Source organism: Anguilla anguilla, chromosome 7, assembly GCF_013347855.1.
Source record: "Anguilla anguilla isolate fAngAng1 chromosome 7, fAngAng1.pri, whole genome shotgun sequence".
Lineage (NCBI taxonomy): Eukaryota > Metazoa > Chordata > Actinopteri > Anguilliformes > Anguillidae > Anguilla > Anguilla anguilla.
In genome coordinates this window covers 18,253,481-18,279,321 of record NC_049207.1, presented here as the reverse complement: position 1 = coordinate 18,279,321, position 25,841 = coordinate 18,253,481, and the positions used below count along the sequence as shown (strand labels likewise).

General features: G+C 46.0%; 1 protein-coding gene across 5 annotated transcripts in view; it reads right to left on the bottom strand.

Annotated features, from left to right (window-relative positions):
- Positions 1-18,262, bottom strand: part of LOC118231999 (proline-rich protein 5-like) — a 35,686-nt gene extending 17,424 nt beyond the window's left edge. Inside the window, exons 1-4 of one of the 5 annotated variants that reach the window (XM_035426488.1) lie at positions 17,616-18,262; positions 13,346-13,473; positions 4,713-4,826; positions 2,779-2,859 (exon numbers count right to left, since the gene is read on the bottom strand). In XM_035426488.1, the coding sequence (XP_035282379.1) occupies positions 2,779-2,859; positions 4,713-4,826; positions 13,346-13,473 (323 nt within the window). In that variant the 5' untranslated portion in view covers positions 17,616-18,262. Of the gene's footprint in view, positions 1-2,778; positions 2,860-4,712; positions 4,839-6,140; positions 7,168-13,345; positions 13,474-17,615 lie in introns of those variants that run through there. The other 4 variants (XM_035426487.1, XM_035426491.1, XM_035426490.1 and 1 more) reach the window with 4 other exon arrangements.
- Between the last annotated feature and the right edge of the window lie 7,579 nt (positions 18,263-25,841).

Genomic DNA, 25,841 nt, shown 5'->3' with positions numbered 1-25,841 from the left:
CATGCCACAACCTTTGCTCTGTTCTGTTTGAAGTTTCCTGACTACCAGTGCAAAGGATGTACAAGAAGTCTGAACTGCCGACAGTAGGCAACAGCAACAAGACATTCGTTGTCCTTACAGCATCTCAACATATGGAAAGTAATCTGTTAAGAGCTTGAGTGAAAGTTTCTGACGTTTTTGAAAAAATCTTTTTGTTAACAAAAATCAGCAATCCTCACAATTCTCACTTGCTGGATTTCTGATGGTTAAGTTTTGGTCTGAAGAGAAAAAAGAGATAGAAAAACTAGCTATTCCTCCTTACTGTGCCACCCTTCCCCCCACCCCCACCCCCCATTCAAAACCCTCTGCAACCATTCCCAGCCCGGAAAGCCAAGCAACCTTAACATTTATAATTAACTTGCTTAATTGTATTCCAGTATATATGCTTTAATGGATTCCAGCAGTGACTCAGGCCTATGCCCAGCACTGACTTTATGGGGGGGGGGGTCAGTGCTTGATTCCCAGTGGTCACATGCACCCTGTTCCCGTTAGCAACGAGGCTGCCCCCCCCCTCCAGTCTGGTCTAGGCTGATAATGTGAGACGTGCCTCAGCCACCTGTCTGCAGCTCCCTCCCCCCCCCCCCCCCCCCGCCACCCTGGACCTCCCAGCTCAGCTCAGCTCAGTGACACATCCATCCGTCAGCATCACTTCTTATCATAGAGGAAATCGGCATACATGCTAGGGTTCACACACCCAGCCTGCCCACACACTCTTACAGAGACACACAGGCACACACATACACACATACATGCAGGCAGTAATGCACGCTCTAACATGCACACATATACCCATCCACACACATACACGCATACACAGACACACACAAACACACATACATACACATGTACACACACACACCCACACCTATCTATGCACGCAATCTTACAAGCATACTGTACACACACAGATATGTACACACAATATGTACATGTAAGTTATACATGTAAATGCAGTTGTGCACAGCATATGCAAACACACATTCCTGCCAATGCACACAGACACAGACACCACACACACGCACACACACACACACACTCACACTCACACAAGCACCCCAACAGACATGCCAGTAACACACACATGGACAACTCATGTGCTCATACACATGAATACCTATGCATGCCCACACAAACATACACAGGTACAGACACTCACGCATAGACATTACATTGAAATTATATTGTTAATGTATTAAAGTATAATACATAATATAATAGAATGAATGCAAATTGGCAGGGGTTCAAGGCCTGGTAAAGACTGAACTGAAATAAACCAAACACTCTGTATTCTCAGACAGCTGAACAAATGTAAGCTCACCACATACATTGTTGTGCACAGGCGCTTGTGGTTTGTGTAAGTATTTCTTTTGAATGTGCGTGGGCGTTGAAGGACTAACTTTCCGCTTCCTGATGGAGATACAAAGATTAACGCTAGACCTCAAAAGAGATTCAATATCGCTTCACAGTTAAAACAAACCAAAGTGCACCGACCAGAGAGGATACAATGTGTGAGCCCCATCTTTACACACAACCCTATGTGTCAGGCCCATATTAATACACAAACCTATGTGTCAGGCCCATATTAATACACAAACCTACAGTATGTGTCAGGCCCATATTAATACACAAACCTATGTTTCAGGCCCATATTAATACACAAACCTACAGTATGTTTCAGGCCCATATTAATACACAAACCTATGTTTCAGGCCCATATTAATACACAAACCTACAGTATGTGTCAGGCCCATCTTAATACACAAACCTACAGTATGTTTCAGGCCCATCTTAATACACAAACCTACAGTATGTGTCAGGCCTATCTTAATACACAAACCTACAGTATGTGTCAGGCCCATATTAATACACAAACCTACAGTATGTGTCAGGCCCATATTAATACACAAACCTACAGTATGTGTCAGGCCCATATTAATACACAAACCTACAGTATGTGTCAGGCCCATATTAATACACAAACCTACAGTATGTGTCAGGCCCATATTAATACACAAACCTATGTGTCAGGCCCAGCAACAGACTGTTCCAACAACATAAAGAAAACCCTCCACAAGATCAATGCCTTCTATTTGTTCACCTTCATTCTTCTATATAAACTAATTTTCTTTGATCAAACTAAATTTTTAACACTGCAAACGCACAATCTCTACTTATTCATTTTTCTGGGACAGCCCTGCGTCAGCCTACACACCCATGAGGCAGACTTCCGTGTTCACTCATCTATTTTGTCTTTAGAAGATTACACTTATTTAATCCATCACACAGATTCGGTCATCTGTCCTTATTAACACTGGACCAATCAATAAATAAAATTGTTTTTTTTTTTCTTCACGAATACAGATCAAAAAGTAAATGTTTGGTGACTGCCAAACTCACAATCTGTGACTGTTGTGAGGATTGTTGAAAAACAACAACCCTCACAACCTTCTCTTGCCGGATTTTTGATGATTCAGGCTCGGTCTTGCCTCATGTTTGATATTTCCTGTTTTCCTGTAAAGTGCCTTCCGTAACTCTGTAAAAACCACTGTACGAATGAAACTGAACCGAATTGAACTTGAATTTAGGTGTGAGTCAGTCGAGGACAGACGCTGACTGGCTGCAGGCCGCGGTGCTGCGGGGGGGGGGGGGGGGGGGGGGGGTCAGATTCGGGGTGCGGGACGGTGGCTGGGCTCCGTCAGCCCGTCAGGGGAAACAGGCAGGGCCGCTCGTGTGACTCACCTGACCCCCTCATTGAGGATGTAGAGCTCCCCGTCCGCCAGGCCCTTCCTCTGGAACACGGAGATCACTGCATTGTGGATGCTGCAGACACACACACACACACACGCAAGCACGCACGCGCACACACACACACACGCCGCACCACAGGGGACAGAGTGAGTCTCCAGCAACGGACGGCGACGGCTGCAGCAAATAAGCAGTACATCCAATTACAGGGCTCTTTAGCCCGTCTCTGATGGACTGACTCATTCAGCTACTCATTCATTTGTTCATTCCCCGACTCATTAACTCATCCATTCATATAAGCATACAACCCGCCATTCATTCATTCACTTCACAAAATTTTACATATTGACCTAATGCCCCTTCAATTTTAACTTAAAGGCGTAAATACAGAATGCAATACATAAAAGATGAATATCTATAGTTGGTATGATTCCAGGAACTGATTCAAGACTGATCCAGACCAAAAGGAACTGAAAAGCGGATAAATCCTGCCTGGCACATGCCATTAGCATGCTGAATCACACCACAGTAAAATGAAGGCTAAAAACCACTAGAATCCTACATTCAAGAATTACGTCATTTCCTTGGATCTATTTGTGTATGCAAGCCAAGTTCCAAGTTGCAGCGGTGTTTGGTCATTTTTGTTCACTATTGTTTCCAGTAAAACTAAACAAGGCAGCAACAATTTTCAAGAAAACCAAAACACCCTGTATGAAAAAACTGCAGTAATGAAGTGTTGCATCATTTCACTGCTCTTCTGCTATACTGCCACAGACAGACACATCATAAGCACCGTCCACCAGTTTTACATGAAATAGACCTTTCCTATTCCCTTCAGTCTAAAACAGTCAATGTCCTTCATCCTTTACGTATTCTCAATGTGTTTGCTCCATGTCTTTCAATCAAAAGGACAAAGGGGACAATTAAAGGAGAGGTTATACAAGTACAAATACAGTATACACACTGAGGTTAATTGCTCTCGACTACTTTAAAATTATGCTCTGTGGAGGACCCAAAACATGCTGTGTTCTCTGATTTACAGAATTAAAAATAATAGGCTTTTTATAAAATGTTATTTGCTCTGCTAATCTATAATCTGATAAGACTTCTGCTTGTCCACCTTCTGATGACAATAGTAAGATAATACTTTAATACTGTTGACATGGAAAACATGTATACTGACAGTGAGCACGAGGGCTAGCTTTCTTTGTTCTTTGTTTGGATGAGGTAAACATACGGACTGGGTATACAGATGGGACGATGTGGCGGTTGCCATCTCTCATACTTATGAAAACAAGCCCATAGCAATGAAACCAAGTTTTGCATACAGTGAACCGCATGGAAGACAGCTGGAGAGAAATACATTCCTCAGAGGAAAGTCCCTGAAAAACACAACGCAGTGTAGCCTTGTCTGTTTAATACACAGTTCAGATTGTGACGGACATCCTCCACTGACCCATAGAGGCCCTACTCATTTGTCCCTTTAAATGTCTTCTACGGAAACACTATGGCAGGAGTACCCCATCCCTCATAAACTCTCCCTCTTGTGCACTGTATCCAAGGAAATTCCTGACGAGCCTCCTTGCTTGTAGAAACAGGGGGCAGAAAAATGACAAAACACGTCGCCTTTCGCCTTCAGGTCCTAATACCCTAACAATAGAGGGCTGGGAGGCGACAAGCTGTGGTGGGTTAGCATGCGCACTCACGCACACACACACGCACCCACACACAGACACACACAGACAGACACACACACACACACGCCCACACACACACACACACGCACCCACCCACAGACACACAGACACACACACACACACGCGCCCACACACAGACACACACACACACGCGCCCTCACCCTCACACACACACACACACACACACACACACTCACCCACACACACACACAGAGCGTGGCGTGTGGTTACCTGTTCCAGGTGGCATTGGCCCCTGCTCTTCTCTGCTGGGTCCCTCTCTCCTCCAACGCTGTCTTCTCGCTCTTGCCCAGTTCGCTGAGGCTGGGAGAACTCATTAACTTCAGCCTGTGAAGAGTCCTCATGGTGAAAACAGAGGGAGAGACAGAAAGACAGCACGCTCAATCCTGAGCAGGAGGATCAACCCATACAGGGGAAACAATAACAGAGAGAGAGAGAGATGCGTCCCTCCCGCAAGGTGCAGCATGTGCCTCTCTGCCTCTCTCTCTCTCTCTCTCTCGCTCCGTTGCTTCCCTCAGACGAGCGCTCTGATTGGCAGCGACGAGACGTGTGACCCCGTTGGTTATTGTTCACAGTTCTTGAGAAACCAGCTCCTTTCCCTCTGTTGCTACATTCCTTTCTTCTCCTCCAGAAGCAGCATGCGCTTGCTCACGCACACAGATTCGCTCACACAGACGCGCAGAGGCACACACACTCAACACAAGCAAACACACACACACACACACACAACAGTAGTAGGAGCAGTCAGCACAGCCTATTCCTGAAAAGAGCCAATAACAAATTCACACACATACACACTCACGCACACACACACACACACAAACACACTCAGACACGTTCCCATTTGGACATAAAAGCAATCTCACACACGGACATGCTACACAAAATCCTATTCGTTTGAATGGACACGTCGCCGGCTCCACAGCTAAGCAGACGTGGGGGACTTAAAGGCACGTGTGGACACTATCAGAGCCTGCAGGCACCGCACACCTGTCCCTCCCATCCACCTGCAGGGACACCTGCCCCACACAGGCATCTGCGGCGGTGCTCAGCGGCGCTTTCAGAAATGGGAAAGGGACAGTTTCCTGTCTTCCTGTTCAGCACGCCGTCTCTTGAAGCACAGCGGGAGCGCTGGGGCCACTTGGCTGCTGATTTTAACCAAAATAAGGAAGTGGCGCTGGTGTGGGGACCTTGAAGGTAGCGAGGGGGAGGGGGGATCAGCTGAAAAGCGGAAGCCAAACCTCAACGGGCTCCCCGTTTGAGCCGAGAGGAAAGAGCTGCTTTCTCAACAGCCTCAGGCAAAGGCCTGCGACGACAGGAGTCCCGGAAAAAGCGCCATCGCAACGGACGTCCTGACAAAGCTTCACTGTTCCGGCGCAAAAGCTAGAAAAGTGTACTTCGATCACGGATTTGCTTCTTAATCTTAAAGACCTTATGTATTTGTGCCGCTGGTATGCCCTTGTTAAACAAACGAAATAGCGTGCGTAGAATGAGACATTTTTAATCCAGATGTCCCACACAGTTATTACCAGTACAAATGAACAGGAGAGCTGTCCAGAGACAGGTTTAGACATGCAAAGTCTGATTTTAAAAAAACTCTCTAAAGAGCACAGCGCCGGCCCCTCCCAAAACAGCACCCACCGCACGCGCTCCGCCCCTCTGAAGCCAAACCACAGCGGCGGAATCGCGGCTCTCAGCGTTCCGTCTCCCACGGTTACGCGCGGAGCCGCAGGGCCCCGGCGGCGCTCCCTCGCCGCTCAGCGTTCTGAGGCGCCGCGTGGCGATCGGTGGAGGGGTTAAAAAAGGCGGAGCCGGTTGGTGAAATTCCCCAGAGAAACCCACACGCGGCCGCGGGCATTCCGCTCCGCCAGCCAATGCCAGCGCGCCGATCTCCACGGCCAGAACAAAGGGGCTCCTCAGCTCTGCGTCTCACACTGACACGTCTTAAAGGTGAAAGGCCGCTTTTTATAAAAATATGAACACGAACAGAAGGGTCATCCTGCAGGAAAACTGAACTCCGCACTAGTGTATATTTAACAGGAAATGCAAGGAATCCCCCTTGACAAAACTGCAAAGATCAGTCACTGATGCCCTAAGACAGAAGCAGCTCACTGCTCAAAAGCAGTATTGTTCTATATTGAGCATGATTTGGGCTACTTTTTCCTTTTTTAATTCCTTTACAAATGTCAGAAGCTCTTATTCAATGTGGCGGCGTGTACTTTTATAGAGGACAGAGATGTTCATTCATCAATGATGTGGATTATTCCAGCACCAAAAGCAGATCGTTAAAATGGGACCCAGAGGGGGTTCCACTGAAAGTGCCTTATTCTTTAAAAGAGCAGATTCACTATTTTGGGTCATTTCCTCAAGCTCCCATCATGCTCCAATCCAAGGAAATTATTTTCAGCTCACACAAAATTCCTTCAGGTTCTCAACTTCCTCCTCTGGACTGCTCCGTGAGACGAGGAAGGCCCAGCACTGGCACGGGTGAGCGTTTGAGCTGGCACAGGTGTGTGTGAAAGCGATGGGCGCATGCGTCTGTTTGAGGAGTGGGCCTGGGTGGGTAAGGGTAACAGACACAGATGGACGTGTTTCGCTGGGCCCTCTGACAGCACGCGGGCGAGCAAACGCGCGCCAGCCTGACCCCGGACCCAGAACGCCAGCCCCCTCCCCCCCGCCCCAGATGCCCCAGACAACGGCGCCGTCCCGACTGTAGAGGGAGCTGTCAAACAGATTTGTGCTCCTCTCCTGGATATGTAGGTCACACAAAGCGAGAGGGGGGGAGGGGGGGAAACTGAAGCAATGGCAACCTCTATTCACGCTCCACGGATGTACAGTAAAGCAAGACAAAGAGCTAGCAGGGCTTCTGACTGTTTACACAAGCAGGAACACCCTCTGTTGCATGTTTCACACACATAGCTTCTTTCACAATGGGAAAGGAGACACAGCGCAATGCTCTGAAATGACCCACCGCAGTCTGTCCAAAACCACACACGGTGAAAATACAGAAATAGGGGTGGGTGCGTGACAGCCCCGTTTCACCTTTGTCTGATTGACAAACACACCCTGCTTTCAATCAAACTAAACACACAGCCTATGCCATGGCCAGATATGCCAATAAAAAACCACAGAGGAAAATATTAACCAAGAGCCATTGTCCCATGTTCCAAGAACAAAGGTAATGTCAACACAGGAGATGTACAACTGTTCTGGCAGAATAACAAAATGGAATCACATAAAAAAAATCACAGCTTTGACGGTGGTTGCTGTGAAAACAAAACAAACCAAACACAAAACTCCATTTTAAAATACATGTAAAGCAATCTAAGGTAACAAATTCTTTATCTACACTTCAAATAATTAAAAAAAACATAGTAAGTAATAAAATAATAGCAATAAGAATTCTAAAATGCTAAAATGCTAGCTTTGATCAGAATGAGGGGAGGTCCCTTGGCTGTGCCCAGCGGGTGAGAGTGGGGCAGCAGGGCAGCAGGGCAGCAGGGCAGCAGGGCACAGCTGCTGACGCATCACTGAGACCCGCACAGCGTCCGACCGAAGAGGTGCTGAGCTAGCGGATCGTTTTTCATACCGCAGGTCAACCGGTTCGCCATCGTTTATGCGCGCGCGCGCATGTGTGTGTTTGAGTGTGTGTGAGTGAGTGCGAGTATGTGTGTGTGCGCGTGAGCGTGTGTGTGTCTGTGTGTGTGCGTGTGTGTCTGTGTGTGTGAGTGTGAGTGGGGGAAGGGTGTGAGGGTAGGAATTGCCTGACATAAAGCTGATTAAACAAAGCAGTGATCCTCTCAGAGAAACTGTAACAACAACAACAACTAAAAAGGTCTAATGACGACCAGAATTTCCCAAACAGAAGCTCAGCGGCTGCAGCGTGAGTCACCTGCCCTCAGACGCACTGCCGCTTTTTCCACTGGGGGCGTAGGCTAGCTGGCGGGCACCGCTCGAGGCACTATTACCATTACCATGACGGGGGAACGGTGTTAAAAAAACAACCTGCGGTTCAAATGACCAACCGCTCCACCCGCTCATCACACTCCCCATTCACACTCATTTCCGCACCGCAAAGCGACAGCAGCCTTGATGCTGACGTGGAACGCGGCTGCAGTTTAAAAACATACGCATGCAGCAGAGGCTCTCGCATTCTTTTACATGGAATCCATGTACACATTCTTTTACATGGAATCCATGTACACATTCTTTTACATGGAAACCATTTACACATTCTTTTACATGGAATCCATGTACACATTCTTTTACATGGAATCCATGTACACATTCTTTTACATGGAATCCATGTACACATTCTTTTACATGGAATCCATGTACACATTCTTTTACATGGAATCCATGTACACATTCTTTTACACGGAATCCATGTACACATTCTTTTACATGGAATCCATGTACACATTCTTTTACATGGAAACCATTTACACATTCTTTTACATCAAATCCATGTACACATTCTTTTACATGGAATCCATGTACACATTCTTTTACATGGAAACCATTTACACATTCTTTTACATCAAATCCATGTACACATTCTTTTACATGGAATCCATGTACACATTCTTTTACATGGAATCCATTAACCCAGCTGGATATTTACTGAAGCGACGCAGGTTAAGTACCTTGCTCAAAGGGCAGTACAATGGCAGTGCCCCACCTGAGAAACAAATATATAACCGCAGAATCACAAGTACAGTTTCATAACCACCATGCTACGCTGCCACCACAATAAACCCCAGTAGCTCCATTTAACACCGTTTTTTTGTGCCATTATAAAACCCCAGTGATGACAGAGACAGACACAGGGCTCCACTGAGGAGGACAGCCTACGGCCTCTCCCACTGTGAGAGCAAGATGGCAGCAGCCAAAGCTCTGAACCCGCGCTGCATGTGAAAGGATGCATATCACTCCATCCGTCCTTCTCCCTCCAAGCTCGGCTGTTTGTATTCACTAATCGATTGATTTACATTTCACAAGGAGGATTTTGATGCACACGGATACGCCCTGTGTGTTATGGTTCAAGGAATGTGTTTTCTGATGACCCCGTCTCCTGATACAACGTGCAATAAGGTGCAGATACACTATACACATCTGTATGAAAGCATGTGTGGTATTTATATTAAATTCACTGTTTCCTTTCTTCTAAATTCACTATATGATGAGAGTAGAAGCACCAACAGGGCAGCTAGGCACCTGGGCACCGGCTAGAGCGGGGAGCCCCTCTGTGCTGAATGGGGGGGGGGCCTCTCGCATACCTTTGGGGGGGGTGGGGGTTGAGGGGGGAGAAAAGCTCCTGATTATGGTTCCATGCCAGTGAAGTGTGGACACAGAATGTCCCTGGGTGTTTTTCCCCATTTCTCTCTGGCTGAACTTCACTAATGGAGACGCTCTTTCAAAACGCCACCTCTCTCTCTCTCTCTCTCTCTCTCTCTCTCTCTCCCGTTCTCTCTCTCTCGCTTTAATCTGCCTTCTGCTGAGGAGAACAAAAGACCTGGCACTTTCGGAGGCCCCCACACCACAAGTGTATTTCACTTCCTACTTCCTGACAGCACAATACAGCGCCACCTGGAGGCACAGTGTGGAAGGTGAGAATGATGGAGAGGCAGGAGAGAGAGGCAGGCTCGGCCAGTCATCTTATTCCGAACACAAGGGAGAGCTTTCAGGGGCATTTGGCAAATTTAACTCACAAACATTAACACATTAACGCAGAAACACATACAAAACCAAGGATCGCCTTCAGTTAACCAATCATAAAGTACGACTGGTGACCTGAGATTTATTTGACAGTATCGTGTCATTACTGCCCCTCAGCGTGGTCAAATCAAAGGGAAAAACAGGAACAAAAGTGAGAGAGGCAGCCAATCAGCAGTTCCTACAGTCACCCACACACACATGCACACACACACACACAAACGTTACTGTACATGCAGCATTTGCACCATGTAGTGTATCTGCTGTTTCTCAGTGAACGGCTCCATGTGTCTGCCCCAGCTCTCCATTAATGCTGCTGGTGTCTCTGCCCCAGTGCGCATGCAGCACAGCTAGAAGCCCCGCAATCGCAGCACGTCTACCGGGCGTCAATCTACCCCTCCTCACAGCCTGCAATTCATCCTCATCCTCACCCCCCCCCCTCACCCATCTGGACACCGCCTGCAAAAAAACCAGACCAGCCCTCTGTCCACGAGGGTCACATCTCCACCTTAAGCCTGGCCCAAAACTGCCGATAATTTTTTCAGTGTTTTTACAACCGTTGATTTTTGTCATCTTGGGTTCCATATCAGCACTGTTTACACCGTCTGAAATAATATCAAATGAATAATATAATCTCAGATGTCATACAGCTGCAGTATACGTAGAGATAAAATATCTCAGCATACATTATTTAAAAATTTAAAATTTAATTTAAACACAAATTTAAAGATACATTATTCATGTGTTCTACATGGCCTATGTAGCTCAGTTGCTTACTGGCCAAAGCTTTAATGTGCCCCCAACACACAGCCTCTATCCATAAGCAATGCAAAAGTGCACACCGGCCTAAAATATTGAACACCCTATTCCCCGTACGCACAGGGCTACGAGGAGAGCCTAGTTTCTTAACTTAAAGCTAAAAATGATAGCGCAGTCTCCCATAGCTTTCCATTAAAAATACAAGCACTGCCGAAATGAGGTGCACTACGGAAAATCAACACCATTCGCATTTTAGTCCTGAATTTTTCACTTGACGAGCAACCTGTGCAGTTTAGCCTCAGTCCGACTGTGAAAAATAAGTGAGTTGATTTTATTGGAAGACTTAAAATACAAGAGTAATAAACCACTGGTAGCACATTTGGATTTCATTAAAAAAAAATACTAGTGCCCCCTTCCTAACCCAAAAGCAACATCAAACAGAAAAGTGTTCGCACTTTTTCCTGACACAGCACATTCTGTGGTGCTTAGTAAGCTTTCTAAAACTTACTATATTAGAATAAGAAAGTGGGGGTGGGCTTCTCCTGGTGCCAGCAAAGCTCATTGTTGCTCACACACATCTGACTGCATAGAAGCCACTTCGCCATCAGTGCTAGAAATTTATGAAGCCATTTTCTGATTACTTCTCCCACCCTGCCAACACCAAACACAAACATACCCCCCCCCCCCCCCCAAGTTCCACGGCAACTCTTCAGCTCAGCATCCGCTACACATCCACCAGGAACTGCAGCAGGGCCGGGGGGAGGGGGCATCCTTGTGCACCATAGCAACAGACTAAATGATGTAGGGATTTGAAAAGAGGGAGGCAAACCCCACAGCTGGCTCAATAATTAAATGAAAGAAGAGAGATGTGTGGAACACGGGAGCCACACCGAGCTGCATGCTGATGCGTAGGTACAGGAGGCAGCAACAGCAGAGTACAGTAAACTACAGTATAGTACAGCACAATTCAGCATAGTACAGTACACTACCACAGTGCACTACAGAACAGCATAGCACAGTACACTACAGTATATTACAGAATAATACACTACATTACACTCTACACTACACTACAGTATAATACAGTGTATATAGTACACTACTGTATGACATGGAACACTTCAGTAAAATATAGTACAGTGCACATGCAGTACAGCATAGTACAGTACACTAAGGTATAGTACACTATACTGCAGAACACTACCACACAGTACAGCACACTAAAATACACAACAGTACACCATAGTATACTACAGTACAGTACAGTACACTAAAGTACATACACTATACTAAAGAAGACTACTGTACAGTACAGCACACTACAATACACTAAAGTACAGTACACTATAGTATACTACAGTACAGTACACTAAAGTACAGTACACCTCCTGCTATGCTGATTCCTTTGTGTTGAAGGGGGAGATGGCAGAACAGAAATGCAGCTGTCCTCAGTGGACACTGAGTCTTCCAGGCACACGCCCGGCTAATTTCCATCTGAGGACCACAGGGGCAAAACTTCAAAAGCCCCTGACAGCTGTGCTACATTCTGTGTGTGGGTGTGTGTGTGAGACCTGCTGTATATCAAGAGTAAATAACATATACAAATCTAACACAGTCTGAGCTATTAACTACAGTATGTGTATGTGTGTATGCGTTTGTGCGTTCACAATTATTATTATTTTTTTTACAATAGCCGAATGTGACCATCAGTTTCACTTTCATAGCATATAATGATTTTGTATTGTCATGCATTTTTTACCATGCTGTTATACAGGCAATGATAATCATTGTATTATTCACTAACATCCAAGGGTTTGTGTAGCACTCTGAAAAAAACTACTGCAACCTTCTTTAAAAAACTGACAGCACAGGAAGTACATATAAGTCAATGGGAAAAAAAACAAGTTATTACAAGGGAAGGGAATATGTGACGGGATAAAATGGGAGAATGGAATCTGAGAATGAAATCGGAAAAAAAAACAATTTCACATTCATATTCTCAATACTCATATCCAGTAATATGTAATATATATATATATATATATATATATATATATTACAGCAAGATCATGCTGCCTTTTTTACATTTAGCAACTGGGCGGCAGTGTAGTATAATGTAGCAGGTACAATCCCCCAGTAGGACACTGCCGTTGTACTGTTGAGCAAGGTGCTTAATTTGCATTGCTTCAGTATATATCCAGCTTTATGGATACAAAGTAAAATGCTATGTAAAAAAGTTGTGTTAGTCACTCTGGATAAGAGCGTCCGCTAAATGCCTGTAATGTAATGGGTCTTCATGAAGCAGATGAGTATGCAGTGGGAGTTTTTGATGGAGGGGGGGGGGTAAAGATTTAACTGGTCTCATCTCTCACCTCCTAAGTGGATGATCGCTCCCTTCCATGTCAGAGCTGAGGGGCGGGGCTGAGCGGACTGCGAAGCTGACTGATACTGATAAAGGGATGTATAGACGCTTTTGTGTCCAATGATATCCATCCAGCATCTTTTACAAACAACAAGAAAATACCAGGCACGTTTCAGGACATTTTTCCTGGGTATTTAAAAAAAACACACACACACACACATATAAACAATCTCTAACAGGGGAACAGCTTGTGCTGACGGTTGATGTTCTGGTTCTCTCCGGGCATTTCTGCACTCGTATTTCGACTGTATATTTTTAATGTGTTCACGCTCTGTCGAGCCATATCCAAAGGGCACTGGACTGACCCTTGCAGGCTCACAGCAGATGAACACCTAATTAGCCACAGATGGAAAGTGACTGGTGATACGCAAAGTTACAGGGTGAACTCAGGTCAACAGACCTCAAGTTGATGAAGGAAGAAATTCTGGTTGTAAAGTTCACATGAAAGAAAGGTCACAAGGAATCTTATATATGTATCGCCTGAAATCGATACACGTGGGAGGGCTGGTTTACACTTCGGTGGTAGTGTAACATGATGGTTAGAGAAAAAAGCCTGCAACTCTGAGGTTACAGCCAGTGTTGATTCCCAGGTGGGAAAGCTGTTATACTCTTGAGAAAGGTGCCTAACCTGAATCACCACAGTAAATATCCAGCTGTATACATGGATTGCATGGAAAAGAATGTAAGCTGTGTACGTTTGCTCTGGATGAAAGTGTCTCCTAGATGCCAAAACTGTAAATTGTTTCAACAAGTACTAAACACAAGACGATGTTCCTATGGTTACCCACGGGTATTAACAAGAACTTAAAACATATTATATTAGCACTGAGGGCAACCAGTAAAATTAATACAGTAAAATATTCATTTCAAGTCCAAATATTATACCTGGCTGGGGCTAAACAAAGAGGAACAAAAATAATTATTTCACTCTAAAAAGCTGAGGCTTCCCTCCGCTAAACAGCATTAATTATGAAAGATTGCATGTAACTGATCTCAAAGGGCGCTCATTTCAGCAAAGCTGTATCCCTGTGTGGTAATGTGACCACAGCAGTCCAAATCATATGGCATACACAGCATCAGGGAAAGGTAAGACTAACCTTTAATGGCACATTCCAGAATACAGTTCCTGTTTAATAAATTCTTAAATACAGTAACATTGCTTTCTACTGGAAACTGCTGCTGCTGCTGTGTGTGTGTGTGTATATTTTATTTTAAAAAAGAAGAAGAGTCGATTCCATTGTTCTTACACCAGGCCGCAGCACAGCTTTCATCCGGCAGGCCTGTGGGGGAGACGGGGCTCTGGATGCTGCGTCTCAGGCAGCGTGACAGCCTCGGCAGGCCGCCCAATGAAATATTCTGATTAAATTACTGGAGCGCAGCGAGACGTTTGATCCTCTTCCACCAAGCGCCCCCAATCCCCCCACCCTCCTCCACCGACTCCCCCCGTCTCTGGAGAGGCAGAGTTTCTCCACATTAAATATGGAGGTCCTCATTAGCCAGGAGGAAATCCCTCAGGAGGGCTCAGGCACCGCCACATCTGCTGAGACGCACCAATTTATACTGCGGGACGTAGATATTAAAAGCCAGGCGCGCTCTGTCGTCCCAAAATACAAAGGCGTGCAGTGCGATCAGTAAACCTGGAACGGCAGCTGGAGATGAATAACATCTAGAATGACTTGTTCTATTTTCTGCCTTTTTCTGTTATTTTTTAAAAAGTCATTAGATTTGCTATATTTGTCATTCAAATAGCCACCGTGCTAAAAGCATACCCATCCAAATGACTCGGGTTGTAGCTGAGAAACATACATTTCTTTGGCAAATGTCTATCTCTGGGGGGGGGGGACAGGCAGACAGGGGTGGATGACCTCTCCTCACCTGTCTGGAGAGGGCCTCAGCGCCACCTGCCCCTCTGCGCCCGAGCGTCCCCTGCCATATGGAGCGCCGCCCGGCCCGCCGCGGCGCCGGCGACCCGAGACCCCGCGACCCGCCGGACACACGGGGCTCTTCTTCTCAGCGCCAGCAGACTTACGGGTCTGGCTCTGTTTGCGCGGCCAAAAGACCGGGCCTCCAAATCACAGCACCATCTGGGCCCGCCTGCTTCCAGGCTCAGCAGCTGGGGCTCTGAACTGAAGCAGGAGGGGTTTTTTTATTTTTTTTTTAATATAAAGACAGACAGCCAAGACATCCTTATTCCGGCTGCTTCATCCACATTCCTGACAAAAAATGGCAAAATGACTTGCCAAAAAACTGAAATGTGTCACTGCACTGTATGAGTGAAGGAATAAAAGGGAGGTTTTCCTGTTTATTCTACCAATAAAAATGTTTAAATGGCTGCATCTGCAATGCATTCTTTTCACAGAGACTGAAAGAGACTGAAAAGTCAGACCCACATTATTCATCTAATATAACAAACTGCTGGAGCGCGCTTTTAACTTAACAGCCACAGGAACCCAGCAGGGCTTTAGCTTAAAAGGCAGAACGGACCCCAGACCTCTAGAGCTCCTGACATGAAAAAGCTGAGGAGATGCCAAAAGACATCTTGCATCTCTACCTGCACAGGTCTGCACAGGATGTGGTCACTGCAAAGCCACCAGCCGTTCCTTTCAACAGACAACACAACACCTGGTCCCAGCACAGCTTTGTGGTGGGACACCAGCGTGTGCTGCCAAACCTGGGGATTGATTGTGTGTGCTGATAACTGACCACAGGTTAGTTCCTTCAGAGGCCACAGAGGCTATCCCCACAAATAGTCACAGGACCCGATTTCTCTTGAAGGCCCTTTGAGAAAAGAGCTGAAAAATTCCACTCCTCCTTTCACCGCAGTGTAAACTTCTGCAGCTATTTCACTTTGTCATGCGAGCTATCAAACGGATATATAAATGTTAGGGAAGAGAATTGTGAATCCACTTATCTTTGCAGTCCATCTGGAGCCTAACCGCTGTAAACAGATCTGACCAGTGCGAATGCCCTCGACTTTCCACTCACAGGGATGATCATTCACCCCCATTAAAAATGTAAATGTTTGTTTTCCTTTTATTAACAGATATGACCCGTAAATTGCTGAAATAGGGCGCCATCTGCCGACGGCTGCGTATAATATGTAGCCAACGTACCGTGGCAAACAATGAAGTTACCGTACGCAGCAGTCCCACGCAATATTTTCAGTTACTTATTATAAAATTCTAACGTATTTCAATTGTAAATTCACAGCGTACAAAAATGTGTCACGTGCAATGTACAAAAAATGTGTTGGGAGTGCAAATCACAGGTGCAAAGAGATCAGGTGCTCTTATTCTCAGGATGCTCACGTGCGTTCACAACATTAATAAATTATGTAATCTATCATAAGGCACTGAAAACAAACAAATGATAAAATACATTTTTACAAAATTTGCATAGCAATTTTAGAGGTCAGTGTTTCAGTGCATTAGCCTGCTGACTGTCAGTAAGAGAAGCAATACTGGGAACCTATCGACCCACGCGTAGAATAAAACAATGAAATCACACTGACAACACTTAACATAATCTTACGACCTTTGTACGACAGTAGTCGCCACGGCGTTTCAGATAGGTTACAGACAGCGATGGCTGTGCTTGAATTGTAAGCAATGTGAAATTAGGTCCAGCTGAAAGTACGATGAGGTATGACAGCGCATAGAAACAGGTGAGCAGTTTCTAGTTCTGCGCTAACCTGGCTGACAAGGTAGCAACAGAAACACCAAACACTACGCACTCCCCCCGGACCGTCTGCTCACATCGACAGTCTGGGTATTGTCCTTTAGAAGGCACTAGGTGCATTCTAAAACTACGCAAGAACCACCGTTCTGCGACACACTCGCCGAAATTCTGTGTCGTGTTCCCCGGTTGTTTTATTATCACGTTTTTATTATTCCTCGATGTTTCTATACAAACAGACACAAAGGAGACCGGCCTGGTGAATGTGGCTTGCCGTACCGTTCTCATTCCCTAACCGACGTCTTCGTGTTTGTCATTCTGCATAAGACAGAGCACAACATATCGGCTTGTGGACTGACTCCGTTCGGTACGCGATTTGTCATTCAACACGAACACACAGGCAGAACGCATGCTGTCTCTTGATTAGACTACATCGCTTGCAGTCAAACAAATTGCCTAGTCAACACATAGACAGAAACAATGTTGGGAAAAATGAATTAAGAGTCCAGTAACAACAGACAGACAAAATAAATAAAGATACCCACCGTTTTTTTCTGCCCCTGCTCCGGTCGTCAGCTACAAGCTTAAGAGCTTGATGTCAACAGTCGTCATTAGATACACTAAGACTCATGAAATAGAGAAGAATCAAGCGACAGATTTTTTTAACGTTCGCTTCAAAGCAACTTAACTAAGAACGGGTTCGGACTTATTTATCTGTCATTGTTTCTTTCCCTCCTGACTTCGCATGCGATAGCAGCTGGAGCGGATGTGCAAAGCTGGACTGTGATGCGAATGTCACTGGTAGTTTTCTTTCCCTCGTTTCTTCGAGTTGCCAGTGTCAGCCCCCAATGTTCAGCCTCCGTGGTGGTTGAATGTCTGCAAGTGCGTGTGCGTGCGCGCACCGTGGTGTCTGCGAAGGTGCTGCTGGTTACGTGAGAGAACCGCTCAATAGTTACACAGGAGAGTGGAGACCTGGATGTGCGCCAGATCTCAGACACTACGGCGGCGGTAGTGCCTCTAAAAAGAAGTTGCTTGTCTAGTGAATTTAAACGGATTTCTGAGTGAATTAGCCGAACTAATTACTGTAGTTGAACTTAAAAAAAACTCTACTTAAAAAACTCAACTATTACACGAAATTCTGAGTCCTCTGCAGTATGTTTTGTATGTATGTAAATAGAAATATAAGATAATCATGGCAAAGATGAGCAGCACACCATTGTATCATCACAATATCAATAGCTGCTGCTGCTCAATTTAAATCCTTTGTTTAAACTTTTTATTGTATAAATAGGACAACGAAATCTTGCCCAATATGGAGCAATATATGTAGTTTCATAAGAGAAGAACCCAGGTGATTGGTTATCTGGTATAGGCTAGCTATAGCCTGCGGTATTAGTCGGATGACAAGGAAACGAATGTCTTCCTGAAAGTTATTTAGTGCTTACCCAAAGAAAATAAATGCACCCTGAAGATTAGTGAAAGTTTTCAGGAGCTTTCTGTGACATACATCTCTCTCTCTCTCTCTCTCTCTGTCTCTCTCTCTCTCTCACACACACACACACACACACTGTTCTTAAGTGAACAGATTTTGAAGGGTGTGTGCTTTGACTGTGAAGGTCATTAAGTAATTCATGCCGTGGTCAGGCGGGGATCGTAACACAAAAAGATGTAGCAACACAGGTCAACATAAGAAAGCTGTTAAGGGACTCGAGACCAGGTGGGAGACATGGTCATATTTAAGGAGGTATCATGTTTTAGGAGCTCATGATTCTTTCTATCAGAACACAAAGGGGCCAGACACAGACATACCATTTCAAAATCCTAAGGCGTTGACACAAAGAAAGGTCCCTTGGTGGCGAACTGAATAATAACTTTGCCTAACTCATAAAAAGGTCTATTTACTTAAAATTTAAACAGGACGTGAAAGCAGTGACACTGGGCCTGACTCAGCAAAATTAGCGGTTTCAGCGGAATCCTGTGCTGCAGACAAGAGACAGAAAAGCAGAGTCAGAAATGAAAGAAATGAAAGAATAGGGAGTGCCAAAGCTTTATAGTAGTTACTAAAGCGACAGGGAGACGCTGGTGTGGACAAATGAAGAAAAGAAATTAAGCATTAAAATAAATGACAAAACGGGGGGGGGGGGGGGGGGTGGTGGTGGGGGGGGGGGGCGCAAAAGTAAGGAGAAATAAAGAGGAGAGAGGAAAACACAACTGTGAGAAAAACGCACTCCCACAAAAGGTTATGGAAATGTTCTGCTGAGCCAAAAGATCTGAATCTATGCCACTGGAGATGTTAACAACTTCAATTGGCTGTTTGTCACAGACTCAAGTTTCCAGTCATGGACCCTGTACTGCAAGTTCTGCAACGATTTAATATGCCTCTTCCGGGAGCCTATGTTTGAATCTCTGGGGAATGCAAGGTTAAGGTCCTTAATGGTTGGATTTGCCATTTGGAGTTCATCAGGGTCCATATAGGAAGCAGGTCTTTGGAAAAAATCGAACAGCTTAATAGATCTCTTTGGTGGGGATGTATCTGTTTTATAGCTTGAGTTCCCACGGTGGAAAGTAAAATATTGTGATACACACACACACACACACACACACACACACCATGGATAAATACAATTATCACATTACGGTGAACAGAACAACATAAAAACTATACATGTTTACATAGCCATTAAACGTGTTATAGTGATCTCTGGACAGGACAACTCTGTATTCTTTTCCTGACACCAATGACAAGGGTGGCATAATAATGCCAAAGTCTAACTTCCAAGGTTGAATTTATCTCATTTTAACAGCGGGCTTGCCATAAAGGTCCTGGAAATAACCCTAATAAAATTAACAAGCAGGAATTCACAGGGGAGAGGCTCCATTGGCCTTCAGCATCCAATCAGCAATTACAGTGCAGCCTGTGCACTGCCAAGGTTCAGTTCATTGGTTTATGAGCCCAGAAGAACAGTGCAGTGAACTTGGCTAACGTATCCTTCCAATGGCTTGGGTTTCTGTGTGGGAGTCCAGAGCAATAAGTGCCTGACTGATCTCTCCTTCACTCTTCCTCCATCTCCTCTCATTGCAGGGGCTTGCTCACACCATGGAACCATAAGCGAGGCCCGTTGCAGATCTGTTTTTTGAAACTCTTCACAGGATAAATCATACAGAATACAGAAGACGACATTGAAATCCAAACGACAGGACAACACCCGAAGCAAGTCTTTCCTGAGATCAGAAAAATAGTTGGAAAACATTAAATTGCACTGAGCAGCTTAATTTCCATGCATCCCACATCAAAGCATAACTTCTTTTTGCCTGGTTTGTTCTGCTTTCAAAAAAGGCTCTGAGCAGAGCTGCTGTCCCTCATCCATATGCACTACTGCTCTGCCACAGCAGTGTGGCCCAGCTGTCTTCCTGCCTTTCTTGGAATGTGCAGAATACAAACATAAATTCCTTTGGAATCATTAACTGCAATGTGTAACTTCTCAGCAAGGAAGCTTTTTCACTTTAAAAAGTGGAAAATGGCAGACCTCCAAAGTGTCACATGCCATTCAGGCACTGGTTCTTGGCGCAGTGATCTGGGCCGTGCCAGTTGCTGCCAGGCACAGGGCATTGCCCTGTTGGCCGCAGAGGAATTGTAATTTGACTGTATTACAGTGCATAAAATGAGTATGGCAATTCTCATGCAAAGGGAAGAGCTGAATGTGTTTCAAAGTGACATCACGTTAGCACGGTGCATTCACAGATTCAGCGTAAACGCCACAGAATTGTGTGGCAGCTGATCATATCCTCACAGGAGGAATTTGGAAGAACTTTCCAGACCTTCTGGTCGAGAAAGAAACCGCACAGGTCGGTCTAACACACATGCTCCCAACAACACTTTTATAAAATAATATATCACTCTAAAATATTTCTCTAGCTGAAGCTGTATTGGTTTTATATTTCCAAACTGGCCGGGATTCTTTGGCTGGCTGCGAAGGGAAAGAGGGGCCTCCGCCTTACCTCCTGCTGGAAGGGCCCACACTGGCCGCTTTCCCCAGGGGTGGGGCGAGCAAAGGCCAATGGAACCTGCGAGTCCCAGTCCCAGAACTCCGGCGGTAGCGGAGGCTCATGCATCACGCCGCTGACCCGCGAGGTGCGGGAGCAAATGGCATTTGGAGGGATAAACGGCGGGGCCAGAGCGCAGTGGGGTTCCGCAGGGTGATGGGGAAAAAAAAGAAGATATATATTTTAAATGCACGGCGCCGTACCCTAGCGTGTGAACGTCACAAACCCACTGGCGGTGGCCCACAGGCCGCTGCTTACGTCTGCCAAAAACGCCTCTGCGTGTTATGAAAGTTTTAACGGCAGCGCTAAACCGTCGCGGCGCAGAGGTTATGAGCCGGGGTGTCGCTCCTGGATCCCGCCGTGCGGCGTTCGCTATTTCTGTGCTGTTTACGAAAAGCCTGCGCCCCCGCTCCGGGTCGCAAATTCCTTCTCTCGTGACTCGCTACCAACCCAATTCGAGCAAAACCGCCCGTGTGTGTGTTCACATCCCCGGCGTGCCTCATCTGCTCTGTTTATGTATCCAGAGTCACCACAGCCTGGTCAGACTTGCTGAAAAACTTTCAGATGTTTAAAATTCTTCTCCGTTTCCAGGAAAAAAGGGCAGAGAGCTGGTTTTTCTAAATGGATCGCTCACACATGGTCTTCTGCATGAGGGTCTGCCCTGAGGAAGCCATTAAACGCCGCCACACCCCCGTCAGAATGAAATCCACGAGCATTTTCCTGTCTTCAGTGGTCTGTGCAGTTTCATGCGACTTGGATCGGGGCTGACGGGTTTCTGAATATGCAAAGATGGAGAAATCAGTGGATCTCAGCAAAATTATAAGAAGGCTGAGCTGCACTCTCCAAAGCCCGACGGCCATTCTGGGGGCAACAACGGCCTAACCTCACGTCAAAGCAGTAGGTTCTGCGGTAACTGGGCTACCACTCCCAGTTTTGTTTCCTTATTCGCTCACACACATTCAAATCTGAGGGGAAACCTCAATATATCTGATTAATAAAAATATTAATTATGCTGATTATCCACTGAGCTGATAATCAAAGCACAATTAAACGTTTTAGTTAATTATATATATTGTTTATTGTTTAGTAGTAGGGATAGTAAGATAGTCACCTCAGTGCAGAATTTTCAAATAGCAAATTTAGTTTGAAATGCATTTCCAATCCAACAGTCAATCTAAAACTATAATGAATGTGATGTAGTAAGTTTGTGAATTGGTATTCTCCTGATTTTGGCTCCTGAGGTGGGGTGGTGAGGGGTAGGGGGAGGGACTGGAAGCACACAAAAGAGGGGAAAGAGGAAACTCGGGGCAGGGATTTAAGAAGGCCCCCCCCCACCCTTCCCATCAGTCCCGGTGGAGCCCCACGATTTAGGGATTATTTCTGTAAATGCTGGCAGCAGCTTAGTATTCCTGCTATTGATTTCACTCTCTCTCTCTCTCTCTCTCACTCTTCTTCCCTCCCTCCCTCCATCTCTCTCTCTCTCATTCTCCCCTCTCTGTTTTCAAAAGCAGCCTAAAAAATATTGCTTTGAGTCCACCCCCTCTCCCCCCTGCACAAGGGTTAATTCCTCACTACTAAACAGGAGAAGCCATGATGGATACACTCCCCACAGTGTCCTAATTCTTACGCCACATTGCCACACCACCATTCCTATTACATGCAAAGTAGGATTCTTTTAAAGGACAATGAAACCAAACAAATACCCAAGCATAATTTTAAATATTATAATGTGAAACAAACAATATAATATTCTCTGAGTGTTTTTTCTTTCCATTGGAGTTTTTTTTTAAAACTCGCTGGTTTTATAGGGTTCGGGTTCAGTCTTTCCTTGTTTTCCATAAAGCGTCTCTTTAAAAAGCATCATGCAAATAAAATTAACTTCAATTGAATTACATATATGTACAGACAGCCACCCTGTGTGATTTAAAAGAGCAAATGGCGAGACTTCACGTTTTAAAATAAACTTCCTTCCCGTCTGTGTTGTGAAGAAATGGCTTGTAACACGCCCTCTTCGCCCTTAAATAAATTCAGAGCTCTTTGTCCTGGGGGAGAAGTGACAGGCTGTGTTTCTTTACAAATGCGCCACTGCCCCCTGTCCCTATTCTCTCCCACGCTCTCCACCTCTCTTCTCTCTCTCTTTGCCTGTCTTACCACCTTTCTGCTTTCTCTCTCTTCCAGTTTCCCTGCAATCTCTCCTGAATCTCATAAACTTCACCATTTTGCTCTCCCCCCCCAGAGCCTTAACTGTTGGCCGGTCAGCAGTCTGGTACCAGGGAAACATGGGAAAGGCTGCAGTCTCCAACAGCTCGTCGCATTCAACAGATTCACAATTCGTCGCATTTCGGCTCCCTGTCACCGCCCCCCCTCCCCCCCCCCCGACATTTGAAGCAGCAGTAATGTGCTTTTATCATATTTAGTTCAGGTTCATGGGGTTTTCCATTAAGTGTGTCTCACGGCACAAGATGTTTCAGTAAACATGAACGATCTGTCATCGCCTTTCTGTGGTTCACGTACGGGGTGCTTCCGACCAATCAGGGCGAAGTAACAAATCACATGGACATAACACATGCAGGTAGCGCACTAAAAGAGAAGCACAGCAGTGCTGTCCGACAGCAAAGGGTTCATTAACGGTGTAGGAGGGGGACTTTCTTGGCACGGTTTGGCTGTGTTCGTGCTCACAGAAGGCAAGGTCAAAGTCAATGCCTTCTCTCCACATTACAGCCTTTCTCTACTGCAGAGAGGAGTTGCCTATCAAGATGTGTTGCATTTCCATCAACTGAGTGTGAGTTGACTTTCTTGTGGAAAAGAGGTATTTTATTCCTCCTGTGTAAATCCAGTCCATAATTATTATCTTTTTCCCTTGGAAAGTAGCTCAGACATGCTCAAAAAGTAGCTGAAGTTGATAAATGATTTCATTGATTTGCATATTTATGACATCATCGCGCATATGAAAATGTGTTGCATGAAGGAGGGAGATTTTCTGAAAAGATCTGCAGAATAAAATAGAGTATCTTAGTCTGTGTATTATTTCATTTTGTTTATGTTGCTAGATTTGTTGCTAGGCTCTTTTTTTCAAGCAAAGACACTAAAGGGGTTTGAAAAGTGAATAAAACGAGTGACAAAATCGCCAAGTTGGAAGAAGTGTTCCAGGCGCCGGTAGGCTCTGTGACACAGTGCGTACACGTAGCAGCTCAACCCGTGATAAGCGCCTTAACGCCGGTGTTTTCACTTTCCTGTGCATTAGCTGTTGAAAGGCAGTTCTCACATCCAAAGAAAGGACATATGGTTGCCATGGCGAAACAGCCCTGCTCCTTCACCACAGCCTCCTCAGATGTGGTGCACAAGGGGGGAGGGGGGGGGGGGGGGGGGCAAAGGGGGGAGAGACTCCTCCCCCTGGCCTCCCACAGGTTGGTCGGGAGCGGATGGGAAGGTAACCACAACACAGGGACCATCGGCATCCCGGCTGTGGCCAGTGATAAAATGCTGAAGGCCTCCATACTGAGTCGTGAGCTCCATTTCAAAGCTGTCCTGCCCGCAGTCACCTGCTGATGGCTGGTGCCATTTCTGTTCAGTGGGCTTTTAAATTCTTTCTTCCTCACAGTTTCCTGCTCGGGCTCATTCCCCGTAGCCTTGATGCAGAGACGCCATCAGTTTGTCATTAGCGTTTTGCTGGCCTCGGTCACGCTGGCAGCGGCTCTCTCTCTCGCTGTCTCCGGATGGAAGCGGGAAGGAGCGTGCATTCCCGACGTGTGACACCACCGCCAGTAGTCGAGGCGCGGGGGGGCTCGACCGGTTAATCCTCTTCTGGCCGGAAGATGTCCTCCAACCTGCCACGGCACCGCTTCCTCTTGCTTTGTGTGTGTGTGAGAGTGTGCAAGAATGTGTGTGTGTGCCTGTGTGTGTGTGTGTGTGTGTGTGTGCGTGTGTGGAAGAGAGGGGAACAGAGAGCACAGTGAACTCTTCTGCTGCTCACCTCATTGGAAACACCCCCCTCCTCTGGCTGCACTTGTGACTGGGCGCTTTGTAACAGAGCCTGTTGAAGTCTGCAGGACCGGAGGAAGGGCACCCAGGGTCTCCATCCCTGCCGGCTGTTTTAAATGCCTGCTTTTGGACAGATGTACGGGCCACTGTTCTTCCCTCTGTTGCACACAGTACTCTCACATAGCTGGTAACCATTTATAAACTCAACTCTCTCTCCACGTCTCTTTTTCACACACACACACGTACGAGCACACACACACATACGCACACGCACACTCACACGCATACACACACACACGTACACACGCTCCAATCCTCTGCTAAAACAACTCATCTGCTTCGCACATTCATCTGCTTGTTAAAAAGAGTCATGAAAGTCTTCTGATGGAATTCTCTTTGGCTTCCTGTTTCCTCTGTTCTCCTCCAATGGGGAGGTTCTGAAACGGAAGGTGTGAGCTCACCAAGTTCTGACCCGAGGCTCAGGGCCCCAGTATGAGCCTGCCAGTGCTCAGACCAACATTCAGCTGCCTCTAGGGCCCAGGGCTGTCGGTTCTGTGTACGCTAGGGAACCTGGAGTGCACAGCAAACTCCAGCTCACTGAACGCCAGCCCAAGGCTTAAACCTGTCTCACCTACCAGAGAAATGGCAGCGTTAGGTCCTGTGCATCAACACTAATGTAATTTCACTCCGGGATACATGGCAAAGGTCAACCCATCAAGTTTTACTCCATACTGTATGGCAACCAC